Source organism: Eretmochelys imbricata, chromosome 21 (genome assembly GCF_965152235.1).
Source record: "Eretmochelys imbricata isolate rEreImb1 chromosome 21, rEreImb1.hap1, whole genome shotgun sequence".
Taxonomy (NCBI): Eukaryota; Metazoa; Chordata; order Testudines; family Cheloniidae; genus Eretmochelys; species Eretmochelys imbricata.
In genome coordinates, this window is record NC_135592.1 from 6,595,657 (window position 1) to 6,622,050 (window position 26,394).

At 42.0% G+C, this 26,394-nt stretch overlaps 1 protein-coding gene across 1 annotated transcript; it reads left to right on the forward strand.

The window, feature by feature from the left end:
* Positions 1–996: 996 nt before the first annotated feature.
* Positions 997–25,878, forward strand: NUCKS1 (nuclear casein kinase and cyclin dependent kinase substrate 1). The gene is made up of 8 exons (XM_077839025.1): positions 997–1,283; positions 11,293–11,342; positions 12,299–12,404; positions 15,663–15,718; positions 16,186–16,335; positions 17,403–17,555; positions 17,918–18,067; positions 20,177–25,878. Exons 1-8 carry the CDS (start codon positions 1,267–1,269, stop codon positions 20,377–20,379), a joined length of 885 nt encoding a protein of 294 aa, XP_077695151.1. The 5' UTR covers positions 997–1,266; the 3' UTR covers positions 20,380–25,878.
* Positions 25,879–26,394: the final 516 nt, after the last annotated feature.

The following is a 26,394-nucleotide window of genomic DNA, read 5'->3' on the forward strand; positions in this document are numbered from 1 at the left end:
TAGCACACAACAGCCCAAAACAGAGCTGACAGCACAGGGAGGGATTGAAGTTTCAGGGCTATCGCACAGGGCTGTGACAGAAGGAAAGGGATGAGGTAGTATAACAGCAGCCATGGGGCTAGAGCACCAGCCTAGGCCTTAAATGACCTGGGTTTTATTCCCAGCTCTGCCACGGGCTTGCTGGGTTACCGTGGACAAGTCACAGCCCTGCTTTGTGCCTGACATGACAACTCCTTTGTACAGCGCTAATGAAAGGTGCGCCGTAGGAACGAGGTGATTTTGCTATTAACAGTGAGGGCGAGAGACTGGCAGGCCCTAGATGAAGGGGCAGTAATCAGCAAGGTAGGGGCCTGGGGTAGATCTGGGGAAGGCAAGGAGGCATGGACGATGGATAGGGACTGAGAGGGGCTCAGGGCGTAGCCAGGCTGTTGCAATGCTCAGGTACTGGGACAGTGGCGTGGTGGGGGGCCTAAGGTATGGGAGCATCAGGGTCGGTGTGTGTGGGGAGCGGCTCAGCCCGACTACATTTTCCCTCCAAAATCTACGCAAGCCAGGCCGCGTGCCGAATCTGCTGATCCGGCTCCATCTCCCGCCCCGTCGCAGACCCTGTACCAATAATAAAACCGGGGCCGAATACACCTGACAGGGCCGGGGGCCTGTAACTGGGGCCAGGCCCCACCGCAGGGCTGCTCGACTGGCAGGGCGACCCGTGGCGAATCTACCGCCGCAGAGATCCCAGCTTGGGCTCGCGGGCTGTTGTCGGCTGTTCCCTCTCATAGCAGCTTGAGTGTGGGGCGTCCTCCTCTCCCCCCCCTCCGCGGGGAGGAAGAGGTGGAGCCGAACCGCCGTGATGGTTCGAACGGACCAATGGCGTTAGACGGGCCGCTCAGTCGGCCAATGAGAGAAGGAGGAGGTGCCAGCGGGCTAGGTTGTACCGCCTCTCCGTTCAGCGCATATCCTCGGCTGGGCGAACGCGACCATTTTGCGGGGGGGGGAGGGAAGCGGCGAGTGGCGGGGACCCAGACGGAGGGCGTTGGGAGAGGGGAGCGGGGACGGGGAGCACCTTCCGGCGGGGACGGGAGCGGTGGCTGCCGCGGCGGAGGGAAAGGCGGTTCCGGCGGCGCGGCCCGAGGCTCTGGGCCCAGGGATCCCGCTTGCTCCCGGGAGGGAGGGGACGGGTCCGTCACCGAATTGAGGCTCGTCGGGTTTCCCACCCCCCGCCTTGGCCGACATCGCCCGCTTCGGGCCCCGATTGGGTTGGAGAAAATGTCCAGGCCGGTCAGGTGAGTCTGTGGGGGGGGCGAGCGCGGCGGTGGAGGAGGCCCCACTCCCAACCCCCGTCTCGTGCCCCGCGTTCCTCCAGTGCCCCCCACCCCCCTCTGCGGGGAGCGCGGGACGGGGGGACTAGGCCCGGCCCCGCTGCCTCTGGGACGGGACGGGCAGGAGGCCTGCTGCAGGCCACGCCGAGGGGAGGCAGGCATGGAGGTCGCGTGCATTGCTGCGCACTTTAGGGGGGGGGGGAGGGAGGGACACATCGTTGCAGCGTGCCCTTGTGCACCCTGTAGGGGGAGGCTGCTTGCTCGGCGGAGGGAGGGGCGGATACATGCTTGCAGCGTGGTGCTCTTCTGCACCCTGTGAGGGGCACGGGGAGGCTACATGCGGGTTAGGGGGGAGGAGCGTCTGCCTGCCCTTCTGCGCCGTGGACGAGGACGGGGGAGGAGGACTCTGGAGCTTGCAGCGTGCTTTGCCCAGGCTGGGGGGAGTTGCGTGAAGACAGCATGCTTGTGGTGGGGGGGGGAGGAGGGGGCGTGGGCATGCATCATACCTTGTTGCACGCTTGATGGAAGGGTAACGTGTAACGTGCGTTGCTGCAAGCTTATTGGGTGGAGAACAGGGCATGCAGTGCGCTCACTGGGAGCTGTCCCTCATGTTATTGCTCGGGGGATGAATGGTGAAAATTTGCAGCATGCCATGACCCACTTTAAGGGGAAGCACGCGGAGTACGTGGATGCAATGTGATTGATTTAACACGTTCAGGGAAGAGGCATGTAGTATTCCTTGCTGCATCTGGTTAGGGGGGAGGAGGAGGAGAATGTCAGGGAAGGGCAGACCGTGCTCTACGGTTTTCTTGCGAGGGGGACATGCATGCACTATGCCATAATGACCGCGGCTCCGAGTCCGCTTCCGCTAGACACTGGTGCCGCCAACTGGCCTCACGTTTGGGGGAGGAGTTAGGAGGAGCCGCCCACCTGGGACCGGCGGGGAGCGGTATTTGAACACACTCCCTTTATTTTTCCTTTGCCGTAAAACAGCGTTCCTCTTAGAGTGGGTTTCCTACTATTCCCCAGTCCCCGAGAGACCTGTCATTAAATTGTGGGCTCGGGAATGAGGAACCAGTGAAGTTCGTCCCTAGTCAGGCTTTCTTTTCCCCAGTTCAAAAGAAGGTAGGTGGTGATGCTTACACTCATGTTAGATGCGGTTGGGCCTGGGTTCTGGTAGCACAGAGTTTCCGGGGAGTATAAACTACAATGCTGAATTGTGATACGGTGGCAAATGTAAAATTCTGTGAAGTTTTCTCACGGTAATGATTATAGCGTGCCCACAGTGATTAATATTGTGCGTAGCATTTGAAATTGTAGTGTAAATTAATGATGGTGTCTTTCCAATCTTAAAATATGGCAAATGCTTAGTTTGTGGAAGAGGATTGTAATATGCATTAGCTTGACTTCTGATTTAGAATAACAAAGATAATCTGAACTGTACAGGTTCTGTGCCTTTTAAAGGTGGGATTCAAGTTTGTCTGGTCTGCAAAGATTTTTGCTGAATGTCCCCAGATGGGGAGGATAAAAGGGACATTCAGTACACTGATAGTTGAAAACTAATCTTAGCTTTCAGGTCTCTTGTGTATTTTGACCAGTAAGTTGTGCATGCCAAGATAAGGGTGATTATATCTCATAGGTCAGGTCTGGAAGTAATTGCCCAGGGTCCAGAAGGGTTTTTCCCTTTTGCTTTATGAAACACTTAGTTGCCCAGCTACATTAATAGGGTCTGAAGCATCCTTGGCCTTTTGCAAGACAGGATACTGCACTAGATGGATTAGTGGTCTGAGCTTGAATGGCAATGCCTCTGTCCTGGAATACAGTGATGATACTACTTTGATGCTCAGTGTGATATAGTATACATTCTGCTGGTGACTTAATTGCCAGTACTGGAACCTGACTACAGGTAAGGAACATGTGTGTTTTTAAAAGTATGGTTTCTAATGTTTTTTATATATTAAATAACCCATAATTCTTTATTATAACCAATTTTAAACAAAAAAAATTGGGAAACCATACACAGTTGTAAAAGATGCAACTTGCCTTAATATGTGTAAATGGGTGTTGGTCTTCAGAAGAGTTCAATGGGATGTTAATAACAGAATACCTGCTGGGATGTTGCAAAATTGGAGCCAGCAACCCACAGTCTGGCTGGTCTTAACGGCCTATGAAAAATAGAAGATAAATCTTCAACTGCAAATGTGTTCAACATACCCCTCCAGTGTTAGTTAATTGGAAAACTGTACATAATTTTAAACCTGTTGGTTTGAAATATGTAGGATTTACCTGAGGATTGGATCTGTTACTGCACTGTTAATGAGACTAGGGGAGTAAGGTAATACCTTTTGGTGCACCAGCTTTTGTTGGTGCAAGAGACAAGCTTTACATTTTATGCAAAGCTCTTCTGGTATTGTTAATGGGAGATACAGGTGAACTTATCCAAGGTCAGCAATGATGGAATATTACCATGTTCAGTGGTCTGTGTGAAATGAATTCATGGTCTCAGTTTGCTTCTGGCTGAATAAGTATCCATCTAAAAAATATCGCCCTAAATGGAATATGGGGATAACCAGTATTGGGATAGTGGGGGAAGCTTGAGCTGCCACTTTATTCTGCTGGTAGTTAGAGGACTTTAGTCTCAAAGCCTAAATCAATGCTAAAATTGACTTTTAACACAAAACCAGTTTTTTGTTAAATTTGCAAGTTCTTCCTTTTCACAGGCATCCAAAAATACTAGCCCCAGACCTTGTGTTTTTTGGCGCCCTGGAGTGAAATACTGCTTGCTTACTTGTATTGATTTTGCTAGCACCCTTCTTCAAAAATATGTGTATATGTATCTTGCAGGTGTACAGTGATGCTAATACCAATATCAATAGAACATTGCAAAGATCAGATAATAAAGGATGTTGTTCTAGGATCTTTACATAATATGACAAACAATTTCTAAGTAACATCCAGGCCATTTACAGCACATGGTTATATCATCTCATATTTATCTTCTCTATTCTGATGTGTAAATTCTTAGGTGCTGTTAAATTAGATGGCTTCTATAGTTCCTTGTATTATTAAATCTTGTATGTGTGTTTGTTTTTAAAATTAATGCAGTGCACTTCTGGTCACTTCTACTCGCACATACAATGTTGTAGAATAAAATGCTGCAGGCAAATATCTAAATCCAGTGTGTTTTAGATAAGATCTTTTAAAATAGAAACATATGTATTGATTCAAAATTCTGTAAAACTTTGAATTTTACAAACATTAAATTTTGGACCTAAGTCTAACATTCATGTCCCTTCAATGGTAAATATTAGCCTAAGGCTTTCATTGGTTTCGATGTTTACTGCTAAGGTGGTGCTCTTGCCTGAGTGATAGGGGAAGTATTCTCCTAGTTAGAGGTGTTAATGTCGAAGTTTACATGTGACCATGTAACTCCTAATACTATACCTGGGCCATCTAAGAGAAAAATGCTCAGACTAAGGTGGAATGCTTCTTGAAAACTTAATTATAGCTTTCCTGCTCCCCTTTTCCTTAGAATTCTCCCTTTCCTTGCTTGCCCTTCAGAGTGTGATTGATTATTTGTGGTAGTGTCCACAATGGGCCAAATACTCTTCTAATAGGAAAAAAAGGCATGATCCCAGTGCTGAGGTGTTCATGCTCTAAAGAGACAGGCAAAGGGTAGTGGTAAATGGGTACAGCATACATAAAGTAACACCCAAATAGCACATGGGACTGAAAGGCATTTGTATCTTTCCTGTACTTTTATCCTCATAATATTTCTCCTTTGTTTCCTAAAATGTTCTTCTCAGTAGTTGGCTTAAATGGAGGATGTGCACCAGGCTGCTTAAACTGTTGCTGCGTAAATCATTTAAATTTTTTTTTTAATGGAGTTGCGAGTCAGACATATCCCTAAAATTTCAAATACCACCATCAGTGCCCAGTTTTAGATGGCTTGTTGCACCAAGTCCAGTCCTAAATGATCACTCTGTAGTTGGAGACCTCTAGGCTGTCAATCTTGTTTGAGTCCAGTTATGTCATTTTAAAGAGAATTGTACGCACTAACACTTATGTTGGTATAACTGATGTCACTTGGGGATGTGAAAAAGCCACCCCCTGAGCGACATAAGTTACGCTGACCCAAGTGCTGGTGTGGACAGTGCTGTGTGGACGGGGGTCCTTCTCCCGCCAACATAGCTACCGCCTCTCAACGAAGTGGATTTCTGCTGATGGGAGAGCTCTTTCCCACTGGCGTCTGTACTAGCAGCGCAGCTGGATTGTTACAGCTGTGCCACTGTAGCGATTCTAGCATCGATTAGCCCTCACACTAATAGTGAGTTGTCTTAGGCAAATAACTGTTGTTAGGCATAAGCATTGAAAATAAAGATTTGTTATAAGTTTGTCTATTTAGTTAAGGCCAGAAATATAGCATTATATTCAGGTGTGGCAAAACAAATACATATAGAAATATTTCTGAGACATAAAACAGCAGTATGGGAACGTTTCCCTGTGCTGTTGTTGAAACCAGTCTACAGCTGCCCTGTCAACTGGATGAGAACCGGAAAGTGAAACTGAACACTCTTCTGTTTAGCAGTCCAAGCTGAATGGAATCCAAAAAGGCAGTAGCATAAATTGGTGAAAAGCTTACCTATGTTTTTATAAATATTTCATGTTGTTTATAATGATGTTAGCTGAACACTGAATAATATTTTTTTGAATTACTTACCTTAACAGTCTGATCAGTCTACCTAATTAGTCTTGCTCATATTTTATTCTCTGGCATCACCTGAGAGGTAATTGAGTGTTTCTGCCAGCACTCATTTAACAAATTTGCTAGGCAATGTTGCAAGTTGCTGGCTTTTTAGGATTTACTCTTCCCCAGCTGCCAGGGCCATCCCTAGGTGGTGTGGAGCCTGGGACAGGAAATTCATCTATATGCATATACTTGCCTAGTGAGGCAACATTCAGCACTATACACAAACATATTGTCCCGTGCCTTGGAAGTATTGGAATGCCTTCTCTGTTCTAGCACCTTCTGTCTTCATGACACCCTTGCCATTTTTCTGCCAATGGCTGTTAAAGATTGTATTTATGCTCACCTTAAATGATACAAACATGACGAGGGGATGGTAGATGTAGTGAATATTGGGCCCAGAATAAGAATGCTAGACTGAAGAACAGTTTGTGCTTGACTTGAGTTTGTAGAGACAACAGCTATAGTTAAACAGTCCTTGAATGTTTGTGTGCGCTCTTTGCACCTGTTCTTTTGAGAAGACTCCTTTCCAGAAGGTTCTTTTCTGTATCTACCCTCTTATGTCTCTGTAGTCATTCTCTCCTGCAAGGCAAAAAGGAACAGCCTCTGCTGTACAGTTGTCTACAGATTTCTATCACACTTCCTCTAAAAATCAATATTGCTGTAGACAAGGTAATGAGGGAGCACAGTAGGGACCATCTTGCTAGCCCAACCTGTAGGGCTTAGTACTTGGAAGCAGGAGAGAAGCTTAGAATGTTTTCATTATTTGCCTGATATATTTTACATTTTACATGTGTATCCTACATTATATTCTAATAATATGAATAAGTTAGGTGAAGCCCTCTATGACTGCTTGTTTCTTTGCAAGGTGCTTATCCTGCAACTTACATTGTGCTCAGTAGGTCAGTGAAATGTGAAGACAATTGTCTTGTGAAATTGATAGACTGAGTGTGCCGCAAAATTACCCTCTGTTTTTGTTTTAAGGGGGAAATGTCTGTTCCACTCATGCACACAAAATAAGGGGATGTGTACCAGATTAACCTTTGTCATCATGTAGTGCTCATGCTTCTCTTTAAGTATTTTAAAAATATAAATCCTTATGGTGCTTCACAGCAAAAAAGCTGAGTTGGGCCTAAGGAAGGCTAAGTGTTGAAGCAGAAATTAGAAGTTGAGTGTTTGTGGCCTGGCCTCTACCCTCCTCGGTGAATCCTGCGAATAGTTATATTCCCAAATTCATATTTTACAACAGTCAGACTATAGGTGAGTGGGCAGTGTGATACATTGCAGCTGTACTTAAAATCCCCTCTTGTCACTTGCATTGGATTCAACATGGCAAAAGTCTGACTGTCCACCTCTTCAATCTTTTTTTTTTTAGGGGGTGTTTTTAGCGTTGGTTTAACTGAATTCTGGTACTTCTTCTTTTTCTAAGGCTGTTCCTAATGGCTATGAATTGAGGTTCTTGCAGAGAAAGGAAGCTTAGAAGGAATTTGAAGGAGTTGACAGCTGTAGTTAAAGTATGCTTTTAGGGGTATCCTTCTAGCAAAAAGCCTTGCCAAGAGTACAGTGTATTAATCTCAAAGTGCTGCTCCTTTCTGGAAAGTGCATGTAAAATGGCATTGTGTGTTTCTGTTTGTTTTAGTGGCTCCACATCAAATTTAGGAGGAGGATGGGAGGAGGGAGTTGTGGTTCAGGTGCAGGATTGAGTCTCAGAGCTGCTTTCTGATCATAGCACTCTTCCAGTCTGTGTAATATTGGGCAGGTCACTTAACGTCTTGAACATCACTTTTGCCATCTGTAAAAGTGAGATAACTACCCCACCTCATAAATGCATTTGTGAGGAAAAGTTCTTCATAGCTTTTGGATTTCTGATACTGCGGTGATTGTCATAGAAAAGCCTCTGCTTTTTTAGATTTATTTATTTGTTTTATTATTTTAAAGGACTTTCCTAGCTGCTGCTTAACCTAGGATCTAAGTCCATCACTGGTATTAGATAGCAAAGTCAGAATCTGGACTGCAATTGGAACTTCATTAAGAATATTATTTAATGAGCCTGAATAGAATCCAGTGAGCACTTGTGTACTTGTATTGGTTGTACAGGGCTAATAGAACTGAAAAGTAGTAATACCTCATCGCTAGCGTAAATGGGTCAGATGCTGAATATGATCTCTACTTAGATCTCAATAAATGCCATTTTTATAGCGTTTTTTAGACTTTGGTCTACTAAGTACAGGTCTCACATTCTCTAGGCAAATGAAGAGGAATTGACGTGTCTGCCAAGTCATTTCTATGGTATTAGACAACCAAATCTGCCAAGAATTGGCACTCATAGTTCATTGTTACAGCTATAACTACTTAACTTTTCTAATGAAGCATAATGGTCTTTTTTCAGACTTTTTGAAACATGCCTTGTACCTCATTTTGTTTTGTCCTTTTTGGTGGTAATGTACAAGGAGAACCAGAAAGGCTTTTCCCAGAAAAGCTTTAACACAAGAAATACCATGAATGTACAGTGTAGTTGTGCCTGACGTTGCTGGGGGTGTGGATTAGGTATGAGGGCAAACCTTAACTAAGTGTTTCCTCAGGGGAGGTTGCCAGATCTCTGTCCCATAACTTCTAGGAAGGATAAGAGCCATGGGGAAGAAAGTGAAACTAAGATGCAGCATCCGTGCTCACCTCTCCACTCAAGCATATTATGAATAGCTTCTTAAAACTGTCTTTTCCTTTCTGGGGCTGTTGATAATCAGTTCACCACAGGAGCAGCTCATATTTGCAGGGCTACAATCTCAAAATAGCCAACTGGCAGGGCCCATTGTATACCCAGAGAGCCCCTAATGGAAGCCACACTGAGCTACTTGTTCCCTCGCTCTCCAGAAGACTGAGTAGGGAAGTCTCGACAGGAGAAGCTGTGTGTGGAGTGGGGCACACCTCTGTCAGAGTTCCGATAAAAAGTTGCTCCCAACTGCAGCTTCGGTCAGTGGGAGGGGTAGCGATACGTTGAACTCACAAAGGTCCAGTGTAATATTTTTTTTCTCCCAAATTTTTATTTTATCACTGAAATTAAGTTGGTATTAACCATGAGAAACGAAAGTTTTAAACATGACTCAAAAAACCCAACTTTCACTCTTAACGTGTCAACTTTCAGTTTTGCCTCATTGTTCTCTAGTCATTATGAAGCCTTAAAGGATAGGTGGAAGCTGCTTTGCTTTTTTTTAAACCTTTCAGGCATTCTTTATGTATCCTAAAAGAAATTAAAAATGTGGGGGAGGGGGCACAAGTCTTTTTCTTCTCGTTTTCAAGGACTGATTTTCTTAATCTTGAAAATGCTATATATGTCTGCTTGGCGTATTCAAATATTTTGATTGTAGGAAGAAAAGGAGTACTTGTGGCATCCTAGAGACCAACCAATTTATTTGAGCATAAGCTCTATAAATTGGTTAGTCTCTAAGGTGCCACAAGTACTCCTTTTCTTTTTGCGAATACAGATTAACATGGCTGTTACTCTGAAACCTTTGATTGTAGGCTTATTCTGTGAAGAAACTTCAAATATAATGGCCAAAGCACTGAAATGACAGGCTTTGTCACTTTTATCTTTTATTTAAAAAAACAAAAATATTTACAGTTTTCTCCCTCACTGTCCTGTTTAAAAATTCAGTTGGAGATCACTGAATTTTGTGTAAAGAGCAGCTAATGCCCCATGGGAAACTTTATTTTTGTACAAGCAATTCTCCCTGTCTTGATGATGCCTGTATTAATGGCATGTGCATGACATTGTGAGCGTCGGTTCACCTGCTCAGTGTGTACCTGGAGTCAATCTTTGATACTATTTCTACAGCAACCGTTTCACGTCTGAGGCTAAAGATTCGGTGGGGGGATACAGATGGATGTAGGAACTCCTAGGTCTGGTCTAAACAAAGTTCCACCTGTTTCAGGCTATGCCTAAGGCCTGTGTCAGTAAAACTTGGTCACTCAAGGGTGTGAATGTTCCACCTTGCTGAGCGACGTAAGTTACACCAACATAGGTGCTTGTGTACAGCACTACATCAGCAGGAGAACTGCTGCTTGCGGGGGTGGGCTTTTTTTATGAGCGTCTTCACCAGATGCGCTGCAGCGGCACATCTGTATCGTTACAACTACAGCGCTGTACATATAGACATACCCTAACTAAAGGTGTTTGTGGTTTTTTTAAACTATTTTAATTTAAAATAGTGCAACTTCTGGATGTTGCTAAACCCTGATACATAACTAGTGTAACAAATGCGGCCTCAATAGGGAGGTAGATAGAAAATATTATATTTTTAACAATGACTAAACTGAATGTTTCCTGACCTGCGAACGTGTTTTTTTTAAAAGGGGTAGTGAAAACTCACTTTAATCTTAGGGTGCTACCGGTGTTTTAAAGATGGTTCTCAAGAACTGTGGCTGAATAAACTACGGCAACACAATACTGGATACGATTTCCTTGTAGAGTAGAGGAACTATGTATGCACAGGTGAGGGTGGCTCTGTTAATCGTGCTCTTAAGCAGCACAAAGAATACAGTTCAAAAACACTTTAAAAAAGGAAAGTGATGGATACCCGATAGCAATCTCTAATAAAACTGGAAATTTTTACCTTTTTTCATTTTAGGAAAAAAAAAAAACCTCATCCAGCCTTATAAATCCTAATGGCTCCAGAGGAAGTTGTTAGAGCAGCGGTTCTCAAACTGCAGGTCGGGGCCCCAAAGTTGGTCGCAATCCTGTTTTAATGGAGTCACCAGGGCTGTTAGATTTGCTGGGAGCCGAAGTCTGAGCCCCATGGCTTCAGTCCTGGATGGCAGGACTGAGGTTACAGGCCTCCAGCCTGGGGCTGACGCCCTTTGGCTTTGGCCTTCCCACCCATGGCGGCGGGCTCAGGCTTCAGTCCCCGCTCCTGGCATCATGTAGAAATTTTTGTTATCAGAAGGGGGTTGCAGTGCAAAGAGGTTTGAGAACGCCTGTGCTAGAGCGTTGATCCTGCATTCATTTCTGACTGTTAAGGTATAGATAGCTGAGTTTCTGGAATTGTTTTTAGGGTTGCCCGTTGGAGGTGTTGGTGGGTAATGACTTTACAAACTGTGAATTCTGCATCAGAGAATGAGTGGTGGTGGTTTTTTGCTAGTTTGAAAGGGCTGTCTTTACGAGATCATAAGTTGTTAATTAAACTTAACCCTTTCTTTTTCTTTTTTTTTCTTTCTTTTTTTTTTTAACAGGAACAGGAAGGTGGTCGATTATTCACAGTTTCAGGAATCAGATGATGCTGGTAAACTATTATATTCTTTTTCAGAAAAAAATTACAAAATTTTCACTCTTTACCATGGCCATGAATTGATAAGGGTTTGAAAATGTAGTGTAAAACTATTTTAATGCTTATATTGTGACAGCTTCTAAAGGCCTTTCTTGATCTGTAATTGGCAGAATCTTCCTGAAATTACTTCCTCGTATTTTACCGCAGCCAATTTATTAGTTGAGCCTACCACACAGACTTTTCTGTGAATCATCTTTTTTTAGTTATTTGCATATTCATGTGAATTAGATTATCCGCATGGCTTCCAAAAATATCATCATGTTTTATTTTCTTGGAAAGTAGACATGCTGTGGCTCTGCTAATTGAGGTTATGTTGACACTTAGTGGAAAGAGAATGTGACTGAAGTTTGCCTAGTTCTTAACTGCAGTACTATTGGTAGTATCCTGTAATCGTTGTGCATAATTTGGTACTTAAACGATTTTGCGAAAGACCTTACACCTGTCTGTTCTTGTCATCACAAGAACACAGGTCCATAAATATCTAAAGAGTGGGGGTTTTTTTGGAGCACCTGAAGAAAAGAAATAGGTGCAAATTTTAATGGATCTGTGTATAATTCTGAATATAAAAATGTAAGGTTCTGATTTTCCATAAAACACAGATCAACTTTTCTCTTGTCGTGAAGCCTTTTCTGCAGTATTTTCTATGACTGCTGCATCTTAAACTTGTTAACTTATTATATGCAGTTTGTGGATATACAGGTTGAGTATACGGTGTCACTTTTGTAAAGTTTGAATTGAAGTTTTGAAGACTTGGGGTTTTTGACAGGATGCTGATCTGACCTCTGTAAAAATGACATGGATTGGTAACTTTAAATATACTTGAAGAGGTAGTATTCTATTGGCTATTTGGATTGCTGGAAGTTATAGCCTAGTTCACTTTTCAAACCCATTTCCTCTGCTGTACTGTCCAGATGAAGATTATGGAAGAGATTCAGCCCCTCCAGCCAAGAAAATCCGTTCATCTCCCCGGGAGGCTAAAAATAAGAGGCGGCCTGGAAAGAATTCTCAGGAGGACAGGTAAGAAGTTGTTTCTGTTACTTCTGATAGCCCAACATTAGCTAAACCAGACTTGCCATGTAGGTTGCAACAATCATAAGTGATGTGCTCTTCATTGCACTGAAGTCTTCAGTGCTAGTGGTATGGTGATGGGCTTTCAAGGGGTTCTAGAAAGACTAAAGACATCTTAGTCATGGAATGGTTCCTTTCCCTTGCATCAAAGGCTCAGTTACTTGAAGCTTAGGGTGTATAGGCATCTCCAGTTAAATAGTATCCTAGCAGTTTGAAGGAGGTCTGGCAACATGTGGTACTTTTTCACCCTATTCGACATTCTTCTACCCTTCAGGTGTAGAGAATCTGCCTCCAGATTCTATGTGAATTTCCACTTGCAAGTGACTAACTGGACATTTGAAATTTTATTAATGGAGTCTGCTGTCTAAGGCAGTGGTTCTCAAACTTCTTTTTTCATGGACCGCTTGAAAATTGCTGAGGGTGTCAGTGGGCCACTTAATAATCTTTCCAAATGTTGTCTGTACCATTAGCTAACTATTGTAAAGCACTTTGGATAAAAGTGCTATTAAAAAAAATTATCATCAAGTTTTTTTTGTTCTACAAATAGAAGCACACAACTCCATTTTTTTTAATAGCAGTAATCTTACCTTTCTAATGCGATGGATGTGCCATCTCTTCCCCCGCCGCGGCAGCCCCCAAACTGGGGAAAGTCACCTCTTTCTCTGGCTGCCACAGCCCTGCACATCCCTAATTGCTCCCACCCACCCCCTTTTCACCCCACTGCCCCCTCAAGGCCACCACCTCACCTTACATGTGTCTTCTCCAGGGTCCAGGCACCTAAATAGTGGAGCCACACCTGCGCAGCCACACCTCCACTCATTCTCTCATGTGCGGCTACCCAAGTGCACGCCTTAGAGGGATTTGTCTGCAGACCACCTGAATGGAGCTCACAGACCACTGGCGGTCTACAGACCACAGTTTGAGAACCTCTGCTCTAAGGAATCCCATTAATGTGGTTTCTGGGACTTTTTCTCCTAAATCCTGAAGGCCTGATAGATCCTACAGCCTTCTTGCTGGGGGGGGGGGGGGGGGAGCGCAGAAAGGTCCCACAAGAAGAGCATGTTATGTCTGTGCTACATGTGGCAAACCCATTCTGTGAACCTGGAAAGGTGCAGACTCCATGTTGTGTAATAGCAAATCTTATTCGAGGCATAGACCTCCTAGATCTCTTGGACCAATAGATGGGGCTAACCAGAGTCAAAAGATCATTGGAGCAGCCCATCTACTGTAGAGCAGAGGAGTCTTCAGCAGGACTCTAGGGTCTATTGGAACGCAGGACTGGATCTGTGCTGAGTTGAAACATTTGAACGTATTGAGGGAGCCAGGTCATAACGCACACGATTGTGGGTAGGCATAGTCTGTGTAAGCTTCCTAAAATGGCAGGACTGTTGCTGACCAAGCCAGCAAAAGGGGATTGGACACTGAGGTTCTCTTTCTCATTCAAACGGGCATTGAAGCCAGGCATAAAGCATAGGTCACTAGTGCTTTAGCATTAAAATCACTTTCCAGAGCTAGGCAACTAGAACAGGAGCAAGTAGAGTTGCATGAGTCACAAAAATCTTGACACAGGACAAGAGTAGGTGGGCTACCAGTTTGAAGTATTTCAGTCTCTCCATAGTTTTATAGTGCTTTACAGTCATTGTTGGATCTGATGAAAAAGCCCCTCAACTATTCTTAGCAATATTTTCTACAGAAGTGGAAGCATTAGTAATAGTGAAGACTTGTTAGTTCTCCATTTTCATAGTTTGGCATTCAATGTGCTTCCAAAACAAAATATCTTACTTTGATTACTGAGATTGCTCAGAAATGTAAAGGAAGTCAACCCCTTAAGGGAAGACCTGTTGAAAAATTACCTGCATCTTACCAGACAGGACAAAACAAGTCTCTTGACTTCTGCTGTAAACCCAAGGCAACCATCACCAAGAAGTAGTTGGCCTACCATGACTAGTTAGTCTTGGAAATCAAAAGTATGCCAACTATTTCTTGGTGATGACTGCCTTGGGTTTATTGTAAAAACTGAAGTCATGCCTGTGTTACAGCAGTGCAGCCGCAGAAGCAGTAGCTGGGTTGATGGAAAAATTCTTCTATCAACCTGGCTGCACCTACAGTCCATGTTAGGTTGATGTAAGTTGCACAAGGTGAAAAAAATTTTCACAGCCGGAGCAACGTAGCTCAATTGATCTAATTTTAAATGTAGACTAGGCCTTAATCTTTTTTTTTTTTTGGCTGATCCAAAGGGATTTTTAGTGCTGGCACTTCAAGCACTTTTGTACGACTTTCCTGGTTGGTTTTTGTTTTAGCCTTTGCTTGCTGGGTGCAGTGTTGTGAGAACTGCTGCAGTCTACTTGTGCTGCTGCTGTGTTGTCTACTTACCTGTGCTCCAGTAGCTTAGAAATACTGGAGGTCCAGATTGCTGTCCAGGAATTACTCCCAAATATTACCTGAATCTAGATATTTTCGGCCACTTTCAGATGATACAATTTATGAGAGAAGCAGATGTGAAAGCACCTAAATGTTGATTTGTATGAGAGCTGCTAGTTCTGTTCTTTCTCAGTGTGTGGCAAATATGAGTATCTGTGATACAAACTTAATTGTTGGTCCCACAAGACTTGAACTTGTAAACAAACTAGCTTATTCAGGTAATCAAAACATGCTTCAGAAATGTGTGGTGGTAAATTTCAGATTTAGAACTAATTATGTTCTACAGTCCCCTAGCCATTCTTGCCATTGGCACAACCCTTCAGTAGTCTGGAGCATATTTGTTTCACCATTACTGGCTTTTACCTGTGTTTTCACCAGTCCTATTTAAAACTGTTTACTCCTAGGCTGGGTTTGCTGTGTTGGCTTTACATACTTTAGCATCCAAAAGAAAGATGCTTTCACTCCATGTTGTTTCTTCTAGCTAATTATAATAGTAATTACTTTAGATTTCAGAGTTAATAATTTATTGAGCTGAACTGTGCAGCTCATTTCTCAGAGCTGTTGTTTCAGCTGTCAGTCAGTTTACACTTGCTTCGCAATTCGAAGGTGGTTATTTTTACAACCATAATGACTAGATAACTTTTTTTTTAAATGAGAGCTTAGATTCTGAAGCACAAAGTGGCAGCCTCTTAAAGTACCAGTTCACCCAACTACCACCGGCTTACCCAATACAGCAGGTCCATCCTCTAAAATACTGATGACACTTTCTCTTTCTCTCCTTTGCAGCGAGGATTCAGAAGAAAAAGATGTGAAGACCAAGAAAGATGATTCACACTCACCAGGTAGTTACCCACCTGCTAACATAATCAAGTAGGCTTGTTATAGGAATATCGTCCTTGTAATAAGTATATTACAAGGATTATATTCAAAGTAAAGGACTAACTATGCCGACAGGAGTAGTGTTCATAATACATCACTCTGCCATTGCACCTTAAGTTGGACACTATCTTCACTTCTCCTGTTCTTTCTAGTTCTGGTGGACTAGACTACCAGATTTTCTTCCTTTGTGATATAGTACTACTGAGACAAGGTGGATGAGGTAATACTTTTATTGGATCAACTTCTGTTGGTGAGAGAGACAAGCTTTCAAGCTATAGAGCTCTTGCTCATCTAATGCTAGTGTAATACTTGGAGCAGGGAAGACCAAGAATGTTAGTCCACTATGCCTGCCACTCCCTTATGTCTCCAATGTATATGTTCCATTGAGAAGTATTCATTTTGTCTTCATTTTGTCATCATTTTCTCCTAGATGAAGACTTTGGCAGCGAGGATGATGACTTAGGAGCAGATGATGGCAAAGCTGACAGTGACTATGAGAGCTCGCAAAAAAGTAAAAAAGCAAAAAAAGCCAAACCTGAAAAGAACAAGAGAGCCTCCAAATCCAGGAAAAGGGCTGCAGGTAAAGAGCATAAAAACAAAGATCTTTCCCACTGTTAGGCAGCTGTTTCAGGTATGTTGCCCTGAAATCAGTACTGAGCTGGCCTAAATGTTGTGACTGAATGCCAAAGATCCAGAAAGCAAAATCAGAAGTTAGGAACTAAATATACTCTTTGCTCCATCCCTCTTGCAAGTTATGTACTCTTCCTTCCCTCCATACCTCCTTTAGATTAAAATTATGAAAACTCCTGCTGTCCTATGCCCCCATTTTGTTTATCCCTAAGCTTTGTGCAAGTGGCTCTTACATGGGAGGAGGGGAAGGAAGCTCAAGGGTCGCTGACTAGTGTGAAGCTGTTCCCTGACCTCACTCCCCTGCATTAGTACTGAGAGTCTTCTGCTTTTCTGCATTTTTATTCAAGCTTCAGTCTGTCATCTGGATGGAAATGAGAAGGGTTTAAATAACTTACTACAGTATTTCCCAGTTTATTCTGCTCTAGAATCACAAAAATATCTTATGAACACACAGTCTATAACCATCATGAGTGAAATATTTTTACAGTGAAAAATATACCACTGTAATGCAACATTGACTTGAAAAATTTGGGTCGGTGTTCAGTTATATTCACTGTGGGAACCATAACTGTCAGATTGTACAGATGAAGTAATCTGTACAACAGCATTTGCTATTAAATTTACGTTAATGATATCTGACATTTATAGAGCACCTTTCATTACAAAGGATCTCAGAAGCACATTTTCAGTGAACAGCACTCTGCTCTGTATGAAGAATGGGTCGGTGGAGGATGCTGGGGAAATATGCCTGTTATGAAAAAGTGTCCTGGGGTTCTTTAGTTCATGGTTAATGGACAGGACCTCGAGGTTGAGCCCTTTCAAAACATATGGTTGATGTAGGGAGAATTTTGACCACAGTCAAATAACCAGCTATGGTAGTTGCCCAGCAAGCCTCTCAATTCTCCTGCTTTATTGGGAATGATTTGGCCTTCATTTTGCTCTTAGCCAGGAATAAAAGCCAGGAATATGTGGTATGTTGAGAGTCTTCATTGCAACATGGTGAATTTTGTGTTACAGAGGACAGTGAGGATGAGAAAGAAGACCACAAAAACGTGCGCCAGCAACGGCAAGCAGCTTCCAAAGCAGCTTCCAAGCAGCGAGAGATGCTTATGGATAATGTGGGCAGTGAGGAGGAAGAGCAGGAGGAGGAGGAGGCACCATTCCAGGAGAGTAAGTAGAGGGGGATTGTAATGAAAAACATACTAAAGCAGCTGTTTGGAGTAGTGTGACCCAGATGTAATTAACTTCTTGGGCCTTGGATGCAGACAGCTCGCTAATCATCACCATAAAATAGGTATCTTTACAAACCTTGTCGTCTGCTATGAAATATTTACAGATAAACTGAGGCACAGTGGTCAAATGACTTGCCCAAGATGGCACAGGTATGTGACAGCTTATAGAACTATGGTATCCTGACTCTTACTCCTCTTCCATCCACCAGTCTAACTGCTAGACCACTCTCCTTTCTTTGCACTTGGAAAAGATTTAAAGGCTTCTTCACAAACACACACTTCCTTTCTCTGTCCCTGCAGAAGATTCTGGCAGTGATGAAGACTTCCTCATGGAAGATGATGATGATAGTGATTATGGCAGTTCAAAAAAGAACAAAAAAAAGGTGGCTAAGAAATCCAAGCCAGAGAGGAAAGAAAAGAAAATGCCTAAGCCCAGGCTAAAGGCTACAGGTGAGCTTACTGGACGGGAAGCCACTTGCTTCAAAAAATGAGTATTTTTGCAGCTGTAAGGATCAGTTAGCAAGACTGTGTCTGAGTGTGTAAATGTCACTCTTTCCTAACTGTTCATCTACTTAAATGAACACTAGTCAGATGACTTTCCTCATCGCTTTTTTGGAGAATAATAAAGCATAATTGGATTTTTAAACTGCGTAGCACTTCAAAATTAACTAACAGCCTTGTGAAGCAGATAAGAATTAAATCAGTTTTACTGATAGGGAAATTGAGACAAAAAAAAAGATGAAGCCAGTGGCAATGTTGGGATGAGAACTCCTGAGTTCTTAGCTTCCAGTCCTGTCTTTAGTCCACTTGTCCTGTGGTGACTTAAAGTAGTTGACAGTTGGGCCTAACAACCTTGAATAACCGCTCCATTTATTTCAATATGCAGACCTCTGGATGTAGGCATAGCTATATAGAGGTGCACAAATATTCAAATTACTGAATACATTTTTATTCCGCTTTTCTAGCTGACCGTGAGCATGAGAAATTTTAGCCTAAAGGAAGCTTTTCCAGGCTTTTTTAATTTGTTGAAATAGGAGTCTATGAGGAAAGTGCCTTTGCAACCCTAAACTATAGCATTACTACTACGACTTTACTGCACCCTCTGTTTTTCACAGCTACAGAGCATGTTGCAGAATTGTGCTTCAGAATTGCAGCTTTCTTAAAAATAAAAGCATGTTTTGTAACTTTCATGGTTGTGGAGAAAAGTTCAAAAGATACTTGGTTCATAAGGTAGTGTTGGCTGCTGGGAGCTTGGATTACAAGCAGTGGGATTTGAACGGTCTTGTTTTTTGGGGGGAGGGGGATGCCCATGAGCTCCATTGTTCTGTGGAAGTGAGTTTGTCACTCTTTCCGAGATGCCATGTCATTCAGCTTTTGTGCTGCAGGTAGCTGCTTTCTTTTGATGCCACAGTGCTGCCATCCCGCAGCTCATTACGTCTTGCAATTAAATGGTCTTTAAATGTTTTTTAGAAACACTTTTTTTTTTCCCTCGAGTTCAGACTCTTAAATAATCTTGCATAAGAGTGTCCTTTTTAGATCTATCAGGCATCTGTCTTAACACTTCGTTTTCCTCTGAATGCCTACAAACGTTCAAATGGATCCATAATAAAATAGTAGCCTGTCCTAAAGTAATTCTTTCCACTCAAGGTAAGCTTCAGAAGACAGGCTTACAGCATGCCATTAACGATAAGTAGATTGGCATGCACTTGCTCCAAAGATGGTGCCTCTTTGCTTGTCAAAGCCAGCTGAAGTATGGGCTGAAATATGTGACAAACTCAAGATGATGGACCCAAAATAAAATGAATATCAGAAAACTAAAATATTGTCAGATTTTGTTTCTTTAGTGTAGATAACTTTTCTGTAACTTGTGCTTCACAAATCTTTTTTTCTGATGTAAATAACTTCAGCTGTGAAAGCGAGGACACCCTTACTTCAAAATGTGGGTAACATTGGGACTGCAATGAGTGAAATCCCTCAAAACAAGGGACATTTGAGAAGACTGCAGAAGTTTGCTCTCTGTTAATGAAACAGATTTATGATATTCACAATCCTAAGATGAAGGCTAACTCTGAACTGGAACACTATAGTTGCATGACTTTTGATATGTGATAGGCTTTCATCAAGGAGTTCTGGTGATGACTTCAACCAAAAAATTGGAGTTTCAGCTGATTGAAAATGAAAAGATGGAGTTTTTACTGTATGTGCCAAATTCAACACCTCTCCTACTGATTTGCCTATCCCTGACTCTCTCCTGTCAGCTTATTTGGAAGTAAATGAGAATTATGGACTTCTCTTTTCAGTTGCTTTCCTGCTTATGCTGATTTCTCATTGCTCAAGTCGTCCGTTACTTTGGATATGGCATCATTATCCATATTAACAGTTTGTTGCTCCAACAGCATTAATGCAGGACTCATCTTTGCAAATATCTGCTTACAAAAAACAACCTGGTTTGATTTGGAGAATGCATTTTCCAAATAGAGATTGTTTGTGTAAAGCCGTGTGAATTTTCTTTATGTAATTGTAGCTGATCTCATGAAACTGGTGCTTTGCTTTCTTTAGTGACACCCAGTCCTGTGAAAGGCAAAGGGAAGGCAGGCCGCCCCACAGCTTCAAAGGCATCAAAAGAGAAGACCCCATCTCCCAAAGAAGAAGATGAAGAGCCTGAGAGTCCCCCAGAGAAGAAGAAAAAATCAGCCAGCCCTCCACCAGATAAATCAGGGGATGAAGGGTCTGAAGATGAAGCAGCCTCTGGTGAAGATTAAATGGCAGTTTGGGGAGATTTTTTGTTTTTGTTTTTTGTTTTTTTAAATACGAGGAAAAGAAAACATACTTAGGGGTAGAACACGGTTTTGGCTGTGGCTTGACTCATGGGCTTTGAATGCTGTCTTTGCTTTCAACTGTTTAACACGGTATCTTTTTTTTTTTTTAAGAAAAAACCCTTATACAGTAATGTTTTTTGAAGTCACTGTTCTCTGTTGGCCATTCCGTTCTTGTCTCCCACCAAATCTGAAAGCCATTTAAAACTAAATGGATCACTTACTAAAAATATATATTTTTGAAGGGATGTTGCAGTTGTGAAGCAATAGCTTATGAGGCTGATACTTTAAAATTATACTTACAAATCATCAAGTAGCATAGATTTCCCAAAGCTGAAAAGGGCCTTTAAAACGACTGTTCCTTATTGGAACACATAATAAATTCATCTTCCATCATGTGGTTTCAGTTGACAAAAATTCATTTCCCTCAGAAAAAAGGAGGTTAATGAATCCTAAACAGGAACTTTATTACCCCTATTTGAGCTTGTTGGGTTCATGCAACTATTTTTAATAGGCAATATTCAGGAGACATTATAATAGTCCACCTTAGTGTTTCATCCTTTAGAAAGGACTTATCCAATAAGGACGTGATACCCTTTGTCTCTGGCTGGGTAGAATTGCATTCTGTTCTTGGAAAAGCGCATTCATTAGGCTTCAAACCTGCAACCCACCAACTGCTCATACCCATTACTCCTGTTACTCTTTTCATGGCTGGATATAGTTAGACAGAGCATGGGAGAGAGTTTTAAAACAAAATTTTAAAGCCTGGTTTTCTTCTGGTGGTATGGGAGTTTTTTCTTCGTCATTTTAAGCAAAAAAAATTAACTTAATCTCAAACTAAACTCTAGTTATGGGGATGAGGGGGTGGCCTTTTTATAAATGTGAAGCAGTGGATTCCTGTAATGCCACAGTCTCAGATCCCATGAGTCATGCTTAAGTGTTTCTCTCCTCTCTTTCCGTCTGTCCTCAGAAAGACTGTGTAGTCATAACCTCTCAACCCTCTCCAGATGTAGTGTTCGGATGGCATACTCCCACCAGTATAGATCATAACTTTACCCCACCATCACTTCTATTTCTTCTCTCTCCTTCCTGCAGTGTGGGAGTGCTCTTCATGCTGATCCCCCACCCCTATATCTGCACCTAATGAGTCAGCATTCTGCTACCGAAGCCAAAACACTGGCTGAGTAGGAATTGGAGCAGGAATAGGATAAAACTGGGAGGGAAGAGTGTTGATGGCAGCGTAGCAGGACTGTGGTGCATAACAAAAGCAGGCTGTCCACCAAATTCAAGACACTTGATGTCTGTGCAGTGGCATTTTAATGTGCTTTTATCCAAGCAGCCATATCTCCTTTAACCTTTAGGAATAAAAGTACACAGGATTTTTCCTTGAAACCTTGATACAGGGACTGCAGTATTTGTTGGTGGAAATATAAAAACTGGACTTGACATCTTTTTAACCTTTTGTTTTCTATATATCTTGCACGATCTCTCATAGCTGGCAAGCTTGACAGTCCCAATCTTTTCACTCAATTATATATGTTCTTAAACCAGCCTCTTCAAGGTAACAAGACCGCTAGACAGTTGGATTTCTGGTCTTGTGTTGTTGGATTTTTAAGGCTGTTGGATTTCTGAAAGCTTTCAGGTGGGATGCACTACTATGATCTGGGAGGAGACCTGGCAGAGTATCCCATGGAGTCTAAAGACACAGAATGAAATGTTAGTAGCATCCAAGTCGTTGTCTTATCTGGTTCATGGCTGTGAACTTCATTGGGAGGCTGTGCTTTACCTTGGCGTATACATCTTAAGTTCTCTAACTCTCAACTAGGAGACTAACATTGCCACTGTAATAAATGCTATCAGTGTTTCCATTGTAAATCTCTATTTTTAGGGGTTTAACTTTGCGGTACAGCTTCAGGCTGGGCTGTGATGTGACTGTCTTGAGCAAGAAGTGAATGTGTAACTTCCCATCCAAATATTAGGAGAGCAAAAAGTCTCTTGCAATCCTTAAGTGAAACTTTTCAGATCATAGTCCTGTAATTCTTTAGTGATGTAGAAAAAAAAATTAAATGGCCAACTTCCTAATGGTCAGCTATGTGGAGGAACTGTTCATGTAAATTAACTCTTTTGGTAACATGCTCTTCCATGCCTGTCTTTCTGGTCCACATAGATCGTCCCTCTCAATACAAACTACAAGTATACACACTTAAGCCTTTCTTGTCAATTGGGTTGTTAGTTTGCACTTGTGTTTTTTTTTAAGTGTACTAGATTTACCTAAGAATAGAATGCCTCCAGTAGTAGATCTGGTCAATCCGCTAAATGTATTTTTAATTGTCTAAATACACTTCGCCCCTAGACCAGGTTTGTTCTGAAGGGTGTACGTTTTGTAGTTTCCATTGAAGCATTTTTTCGTTTTTAACAAGTTAAACTAATGTCCAGGCTGTGATATGTACCTGAAACCTGGAAATTTAATTTTCAGACTTGACCTCTGTTATAAACTCAAGTCTTCGGACTATGGATTTTCTCACATCTGCCCTGAAGGGTGAATTATGGCCCTGAATCGTCGTAAAATTGTTGTTCTGCTTGTGTATTCATGACTAATGGTTGACATGACAGGATGGTAGGATCCTTAATTTTGAATCTGTCACAATCTGAACACTCTGTAAATGCTACACTTTTGTTTGGATTTTTGTAACTATTTCTCTGTAGGCTAGTGTTTTGGTAGTACATGCAAACACTAAATCCTCGCGGTCTAGATCCACTTGTCTCCAGGTTACCCTCTCAGTTTGGAAATAGAGAAGCTCCTTTTTCCTGCAAGTTGAAGAAAATTGTGAAGACAAAGTTTTTGGTATTTTTAAGACCGATTGAGCATTCTGATTAGCAGTAGACTAACTTTTTAAACACGTCCTTTTAGAATTTTTGTTTTCCAGCCTTTTAATTCCATGAAGGAAAGTAATAGGGCGCCTCCTTTTAGGGGGAGGATAGGACTGGGTTCCTTCTTGACGGCAACTATTTCTGCTCTTTGCTGTGAGAAGGCTTTAAAAACAATGAACAAAATAGATTGCGGCTTCTGCTCTCTCCCCTCCCCCCACCCCCATCTCCCCAGATCAGTAAAGAGTTGAGTACCTGGGATGGATTCTGGTCTATTACCCAGGTGTACCTTTGGAGCACCTCCATTAAAGAGAATGGGTTGCTTCCAAAGTTGCACTAATTTAGCATCTGTCCTGGTTTCCATCCTAAAATGGCAGCTTATCCATTAACTTCTGTCAGAGCTTTCTGCTTCACGACAACATTTGAGTTTGCATTTGTATACAAACAGCAATGTCTTTAACAGGCCATTCAGTGTGGCCAACAAAGGTTTACAAGCAAGTTTTCACTGATGCTTGGAAATTGCATACTAAATCCTATTAATATCAAACAAATATGGCTGTACTGAATTTCTGTTTAAATCCGTAAGACACAAATTCAACACGAGTGTCAAAATTCCCTTCAACAGAGGAGTTTTCTTTTTTCAAGTTAAAATTAAATGGGGTTCGGGTTTGGAGTGGAGTGGGGGTGAGAGCAGGATTTAGATGTAGGAGCAGTTTGGGAAGCTTTTAATAATTCCAATTTTCGATCAAACTATCATGTCAAAGCAGAGAAATGTGTGGGGGAGAGGAAATGGGGTACTTCCTTGAGCATCTGTACGGCTGTCCTGGAGTGAATGGAAGGGTGTGTAGGTAATTGTTCTAAGCATGCTCAGTTTTTGCAACACCATGTGGCTGCATCAGGAAGCGAAGAACTGTTTGTGGGGGTGGGGAGAGCTGAAGATATATTTGACTTTTCAATGGCTATTAGTCCAAATGTATACTAGACAGTTCAGCTGAGGAGCCTGGGTTGGGGAGAAACTAAGATGCTAGAAGCTTTTGAGCTGTAGAAATCGGTGTTTTGCTTTATGTAATTTCTCTGTGTAAGGTTTATTTTTATAACAAATCATACTCGTAAACATGTTTTTTTAAAGAACACAAATTAATCCCTGACTTCAGCTATTACAGACTTCAGAACAATAATGACACTGATACTGTCCTTGGAAAGCACCTTCCAGAATCTACCGTGTCGTTCTTTTAGATTTCCCACCTCAGTCGATGACTGGCATTTGAATGTCCTTTTTCATTAAAATCTTTATGAAAACATAAATGTTTCTCTTTGTAAGTCTAGTCAAGTTCTCCCTGTGTGCTGACTCTATGTATCAACCACTATTGGAAAGATCTCTGTAAGCTGCCTGCCCCATACAACTGCAGGGAACTGAATGGTTCAGTCAGTCTAAGCATGCTCAGTGTGACTGCAAGACACCATGGTGCATATGCTTTGTATGTTAGGGGCAAGGGTTACATATATATTTATATATTGGGAAGGGTAGGGTGGGATGGAGAAATACTCAGTCAACTTAAGCCACACCAGTGTGTGTAAAAGCCCCGGAAGTGTGTGTGTGTGCGTGTGTGCATGGGAGTGTCTGATAACTTTATCCCTCCTGTGTTCTGGAAATTTGTGAATTTTACTTTTTCCTGCAGAAGCAATTGTTACAAAAATTGTAAATAAGAGCTACGTAATTTGTTTTACCATGAACATGTCACAGCAAACCCTAAATAACTACCCTGAAACAAAGGAGGAAGAGACTCCAGGTGGGCCATTGGGCCCTTAACATCAGCAAGGCATCACTCAGTGGTATGTGATGAATATTTGTCTTGAGTATTCACAACCCTGTTGGGCTTTTGTTAAAATAAGCCACCATCAAGTTCTGCACCTCTTCCCCCATTAGTGGCCAGAAAAAGGAGTGGGACTGCAAATACAGGTCTCTTTCTACTGGTCCATGACCTGAGAGAGTGTTGCTAAACATGGCTGTGTCATCACAGGGCATAAAACCCCCATAAGGGTTGGCAGTTCTTGCAATACCTTGACAATATGAGATCTGCAGCATAGCACTAGGAGTTAAGTTTGAATGTAACGTTAATGCTTTATTTAAAAATTTTTTGAAGGGGTTGAAGTGAACATGACTTCGTCGACCATGTTCGTGAATTATAGATGCAACTGCATTGGTAGAATTGTGTGATGGTCTTTTGTGCTACTTAATTTTACATATTCCAGTCTCTGTATGTACCTGCAAAGAAGAAAAAAGTAACACAACCCTGCTTTGCTTTTATTGAGGGGTTCCCAGGACTGCGTACCTGCTCCCGAGCTCTGTTTTAAGTATGTGTATCCTTCGCTTGTATTTTGTATTAAAAAAAAAAGAGAGAGAAAGAAAAAGAAAAAACCCTTTATCGTTCAGCATGTTGGAATTGTGTCCCCTCTTATTTTTCTCTTTTTGGAATATATTAAGCAACTTATTCTTCTGTATCTTTTATTTTCTTTTGTAAACTTTTTGGTTTTGTTTAAAAATGGCTTTATAAAAGGGCTTTTATAACCCATAAATATGCCTTGTGTAATTTTTCTGCTTTTCTAAGACAGTAGCTATTAATTGTTTTCCAGTGTATAGTAGCTGTTTACACATTTGTTTTGTGACCAGTAGTGATGTCTGAAACACTGTAAACCTATTTAATTCCTCTCCTTTGCAAGATTTCTGCCTTACTTTTCATCTGCAGAGGCTAGTTTGTCCTTTTGGCCAGAGCAGTTTTGCTGTTTCACTACCTGCCAGTCTGGGCAGTGATTGAAATAATCTAATTCCCTTCCTGCCTGTGAACAGAGCGCACACACCATGCTCCCATACAGCTGTTCCTTTGAGATGAGGTGGTGGGTCATGCTTTAAGGATTCGAAATGTGTTGAAAACTTAACGGAAATCAATGAAGAGGAGAGAACACTATTTAACTTTGCATATTACACGTCTTTGGGCTTCCTGCAGCAATCGCTAGCCTTTCCTGGCTGTCCTGATATTTCCTACCAGTAACACTACATACTATAATACATTAATTCTTCATCTGTGGTTGTGA

What these genes read in the sequence shown, in the direction of transcription:
- NUCKS1 (XM_077839025.1), top strand. An exon ending in ATCCAGGAAAAGGGCTGCAG is followed by an intron (nt 16,336 to 17,402) that starts GTAAAGAGCATA and finishes TTTGTGTTACAG; the next exon opens with AGGACAGTGAGGATGAGAAA. An exon ending in GGAGGCACCATTCCAGGAGA is followed by an intron (nt 17,556 to 17,917) that starts GTAAGTAGAGGG and finishes CTGTCCCTGCAG; the next exon opens with AAGATTCTGGCAGTGATGAA.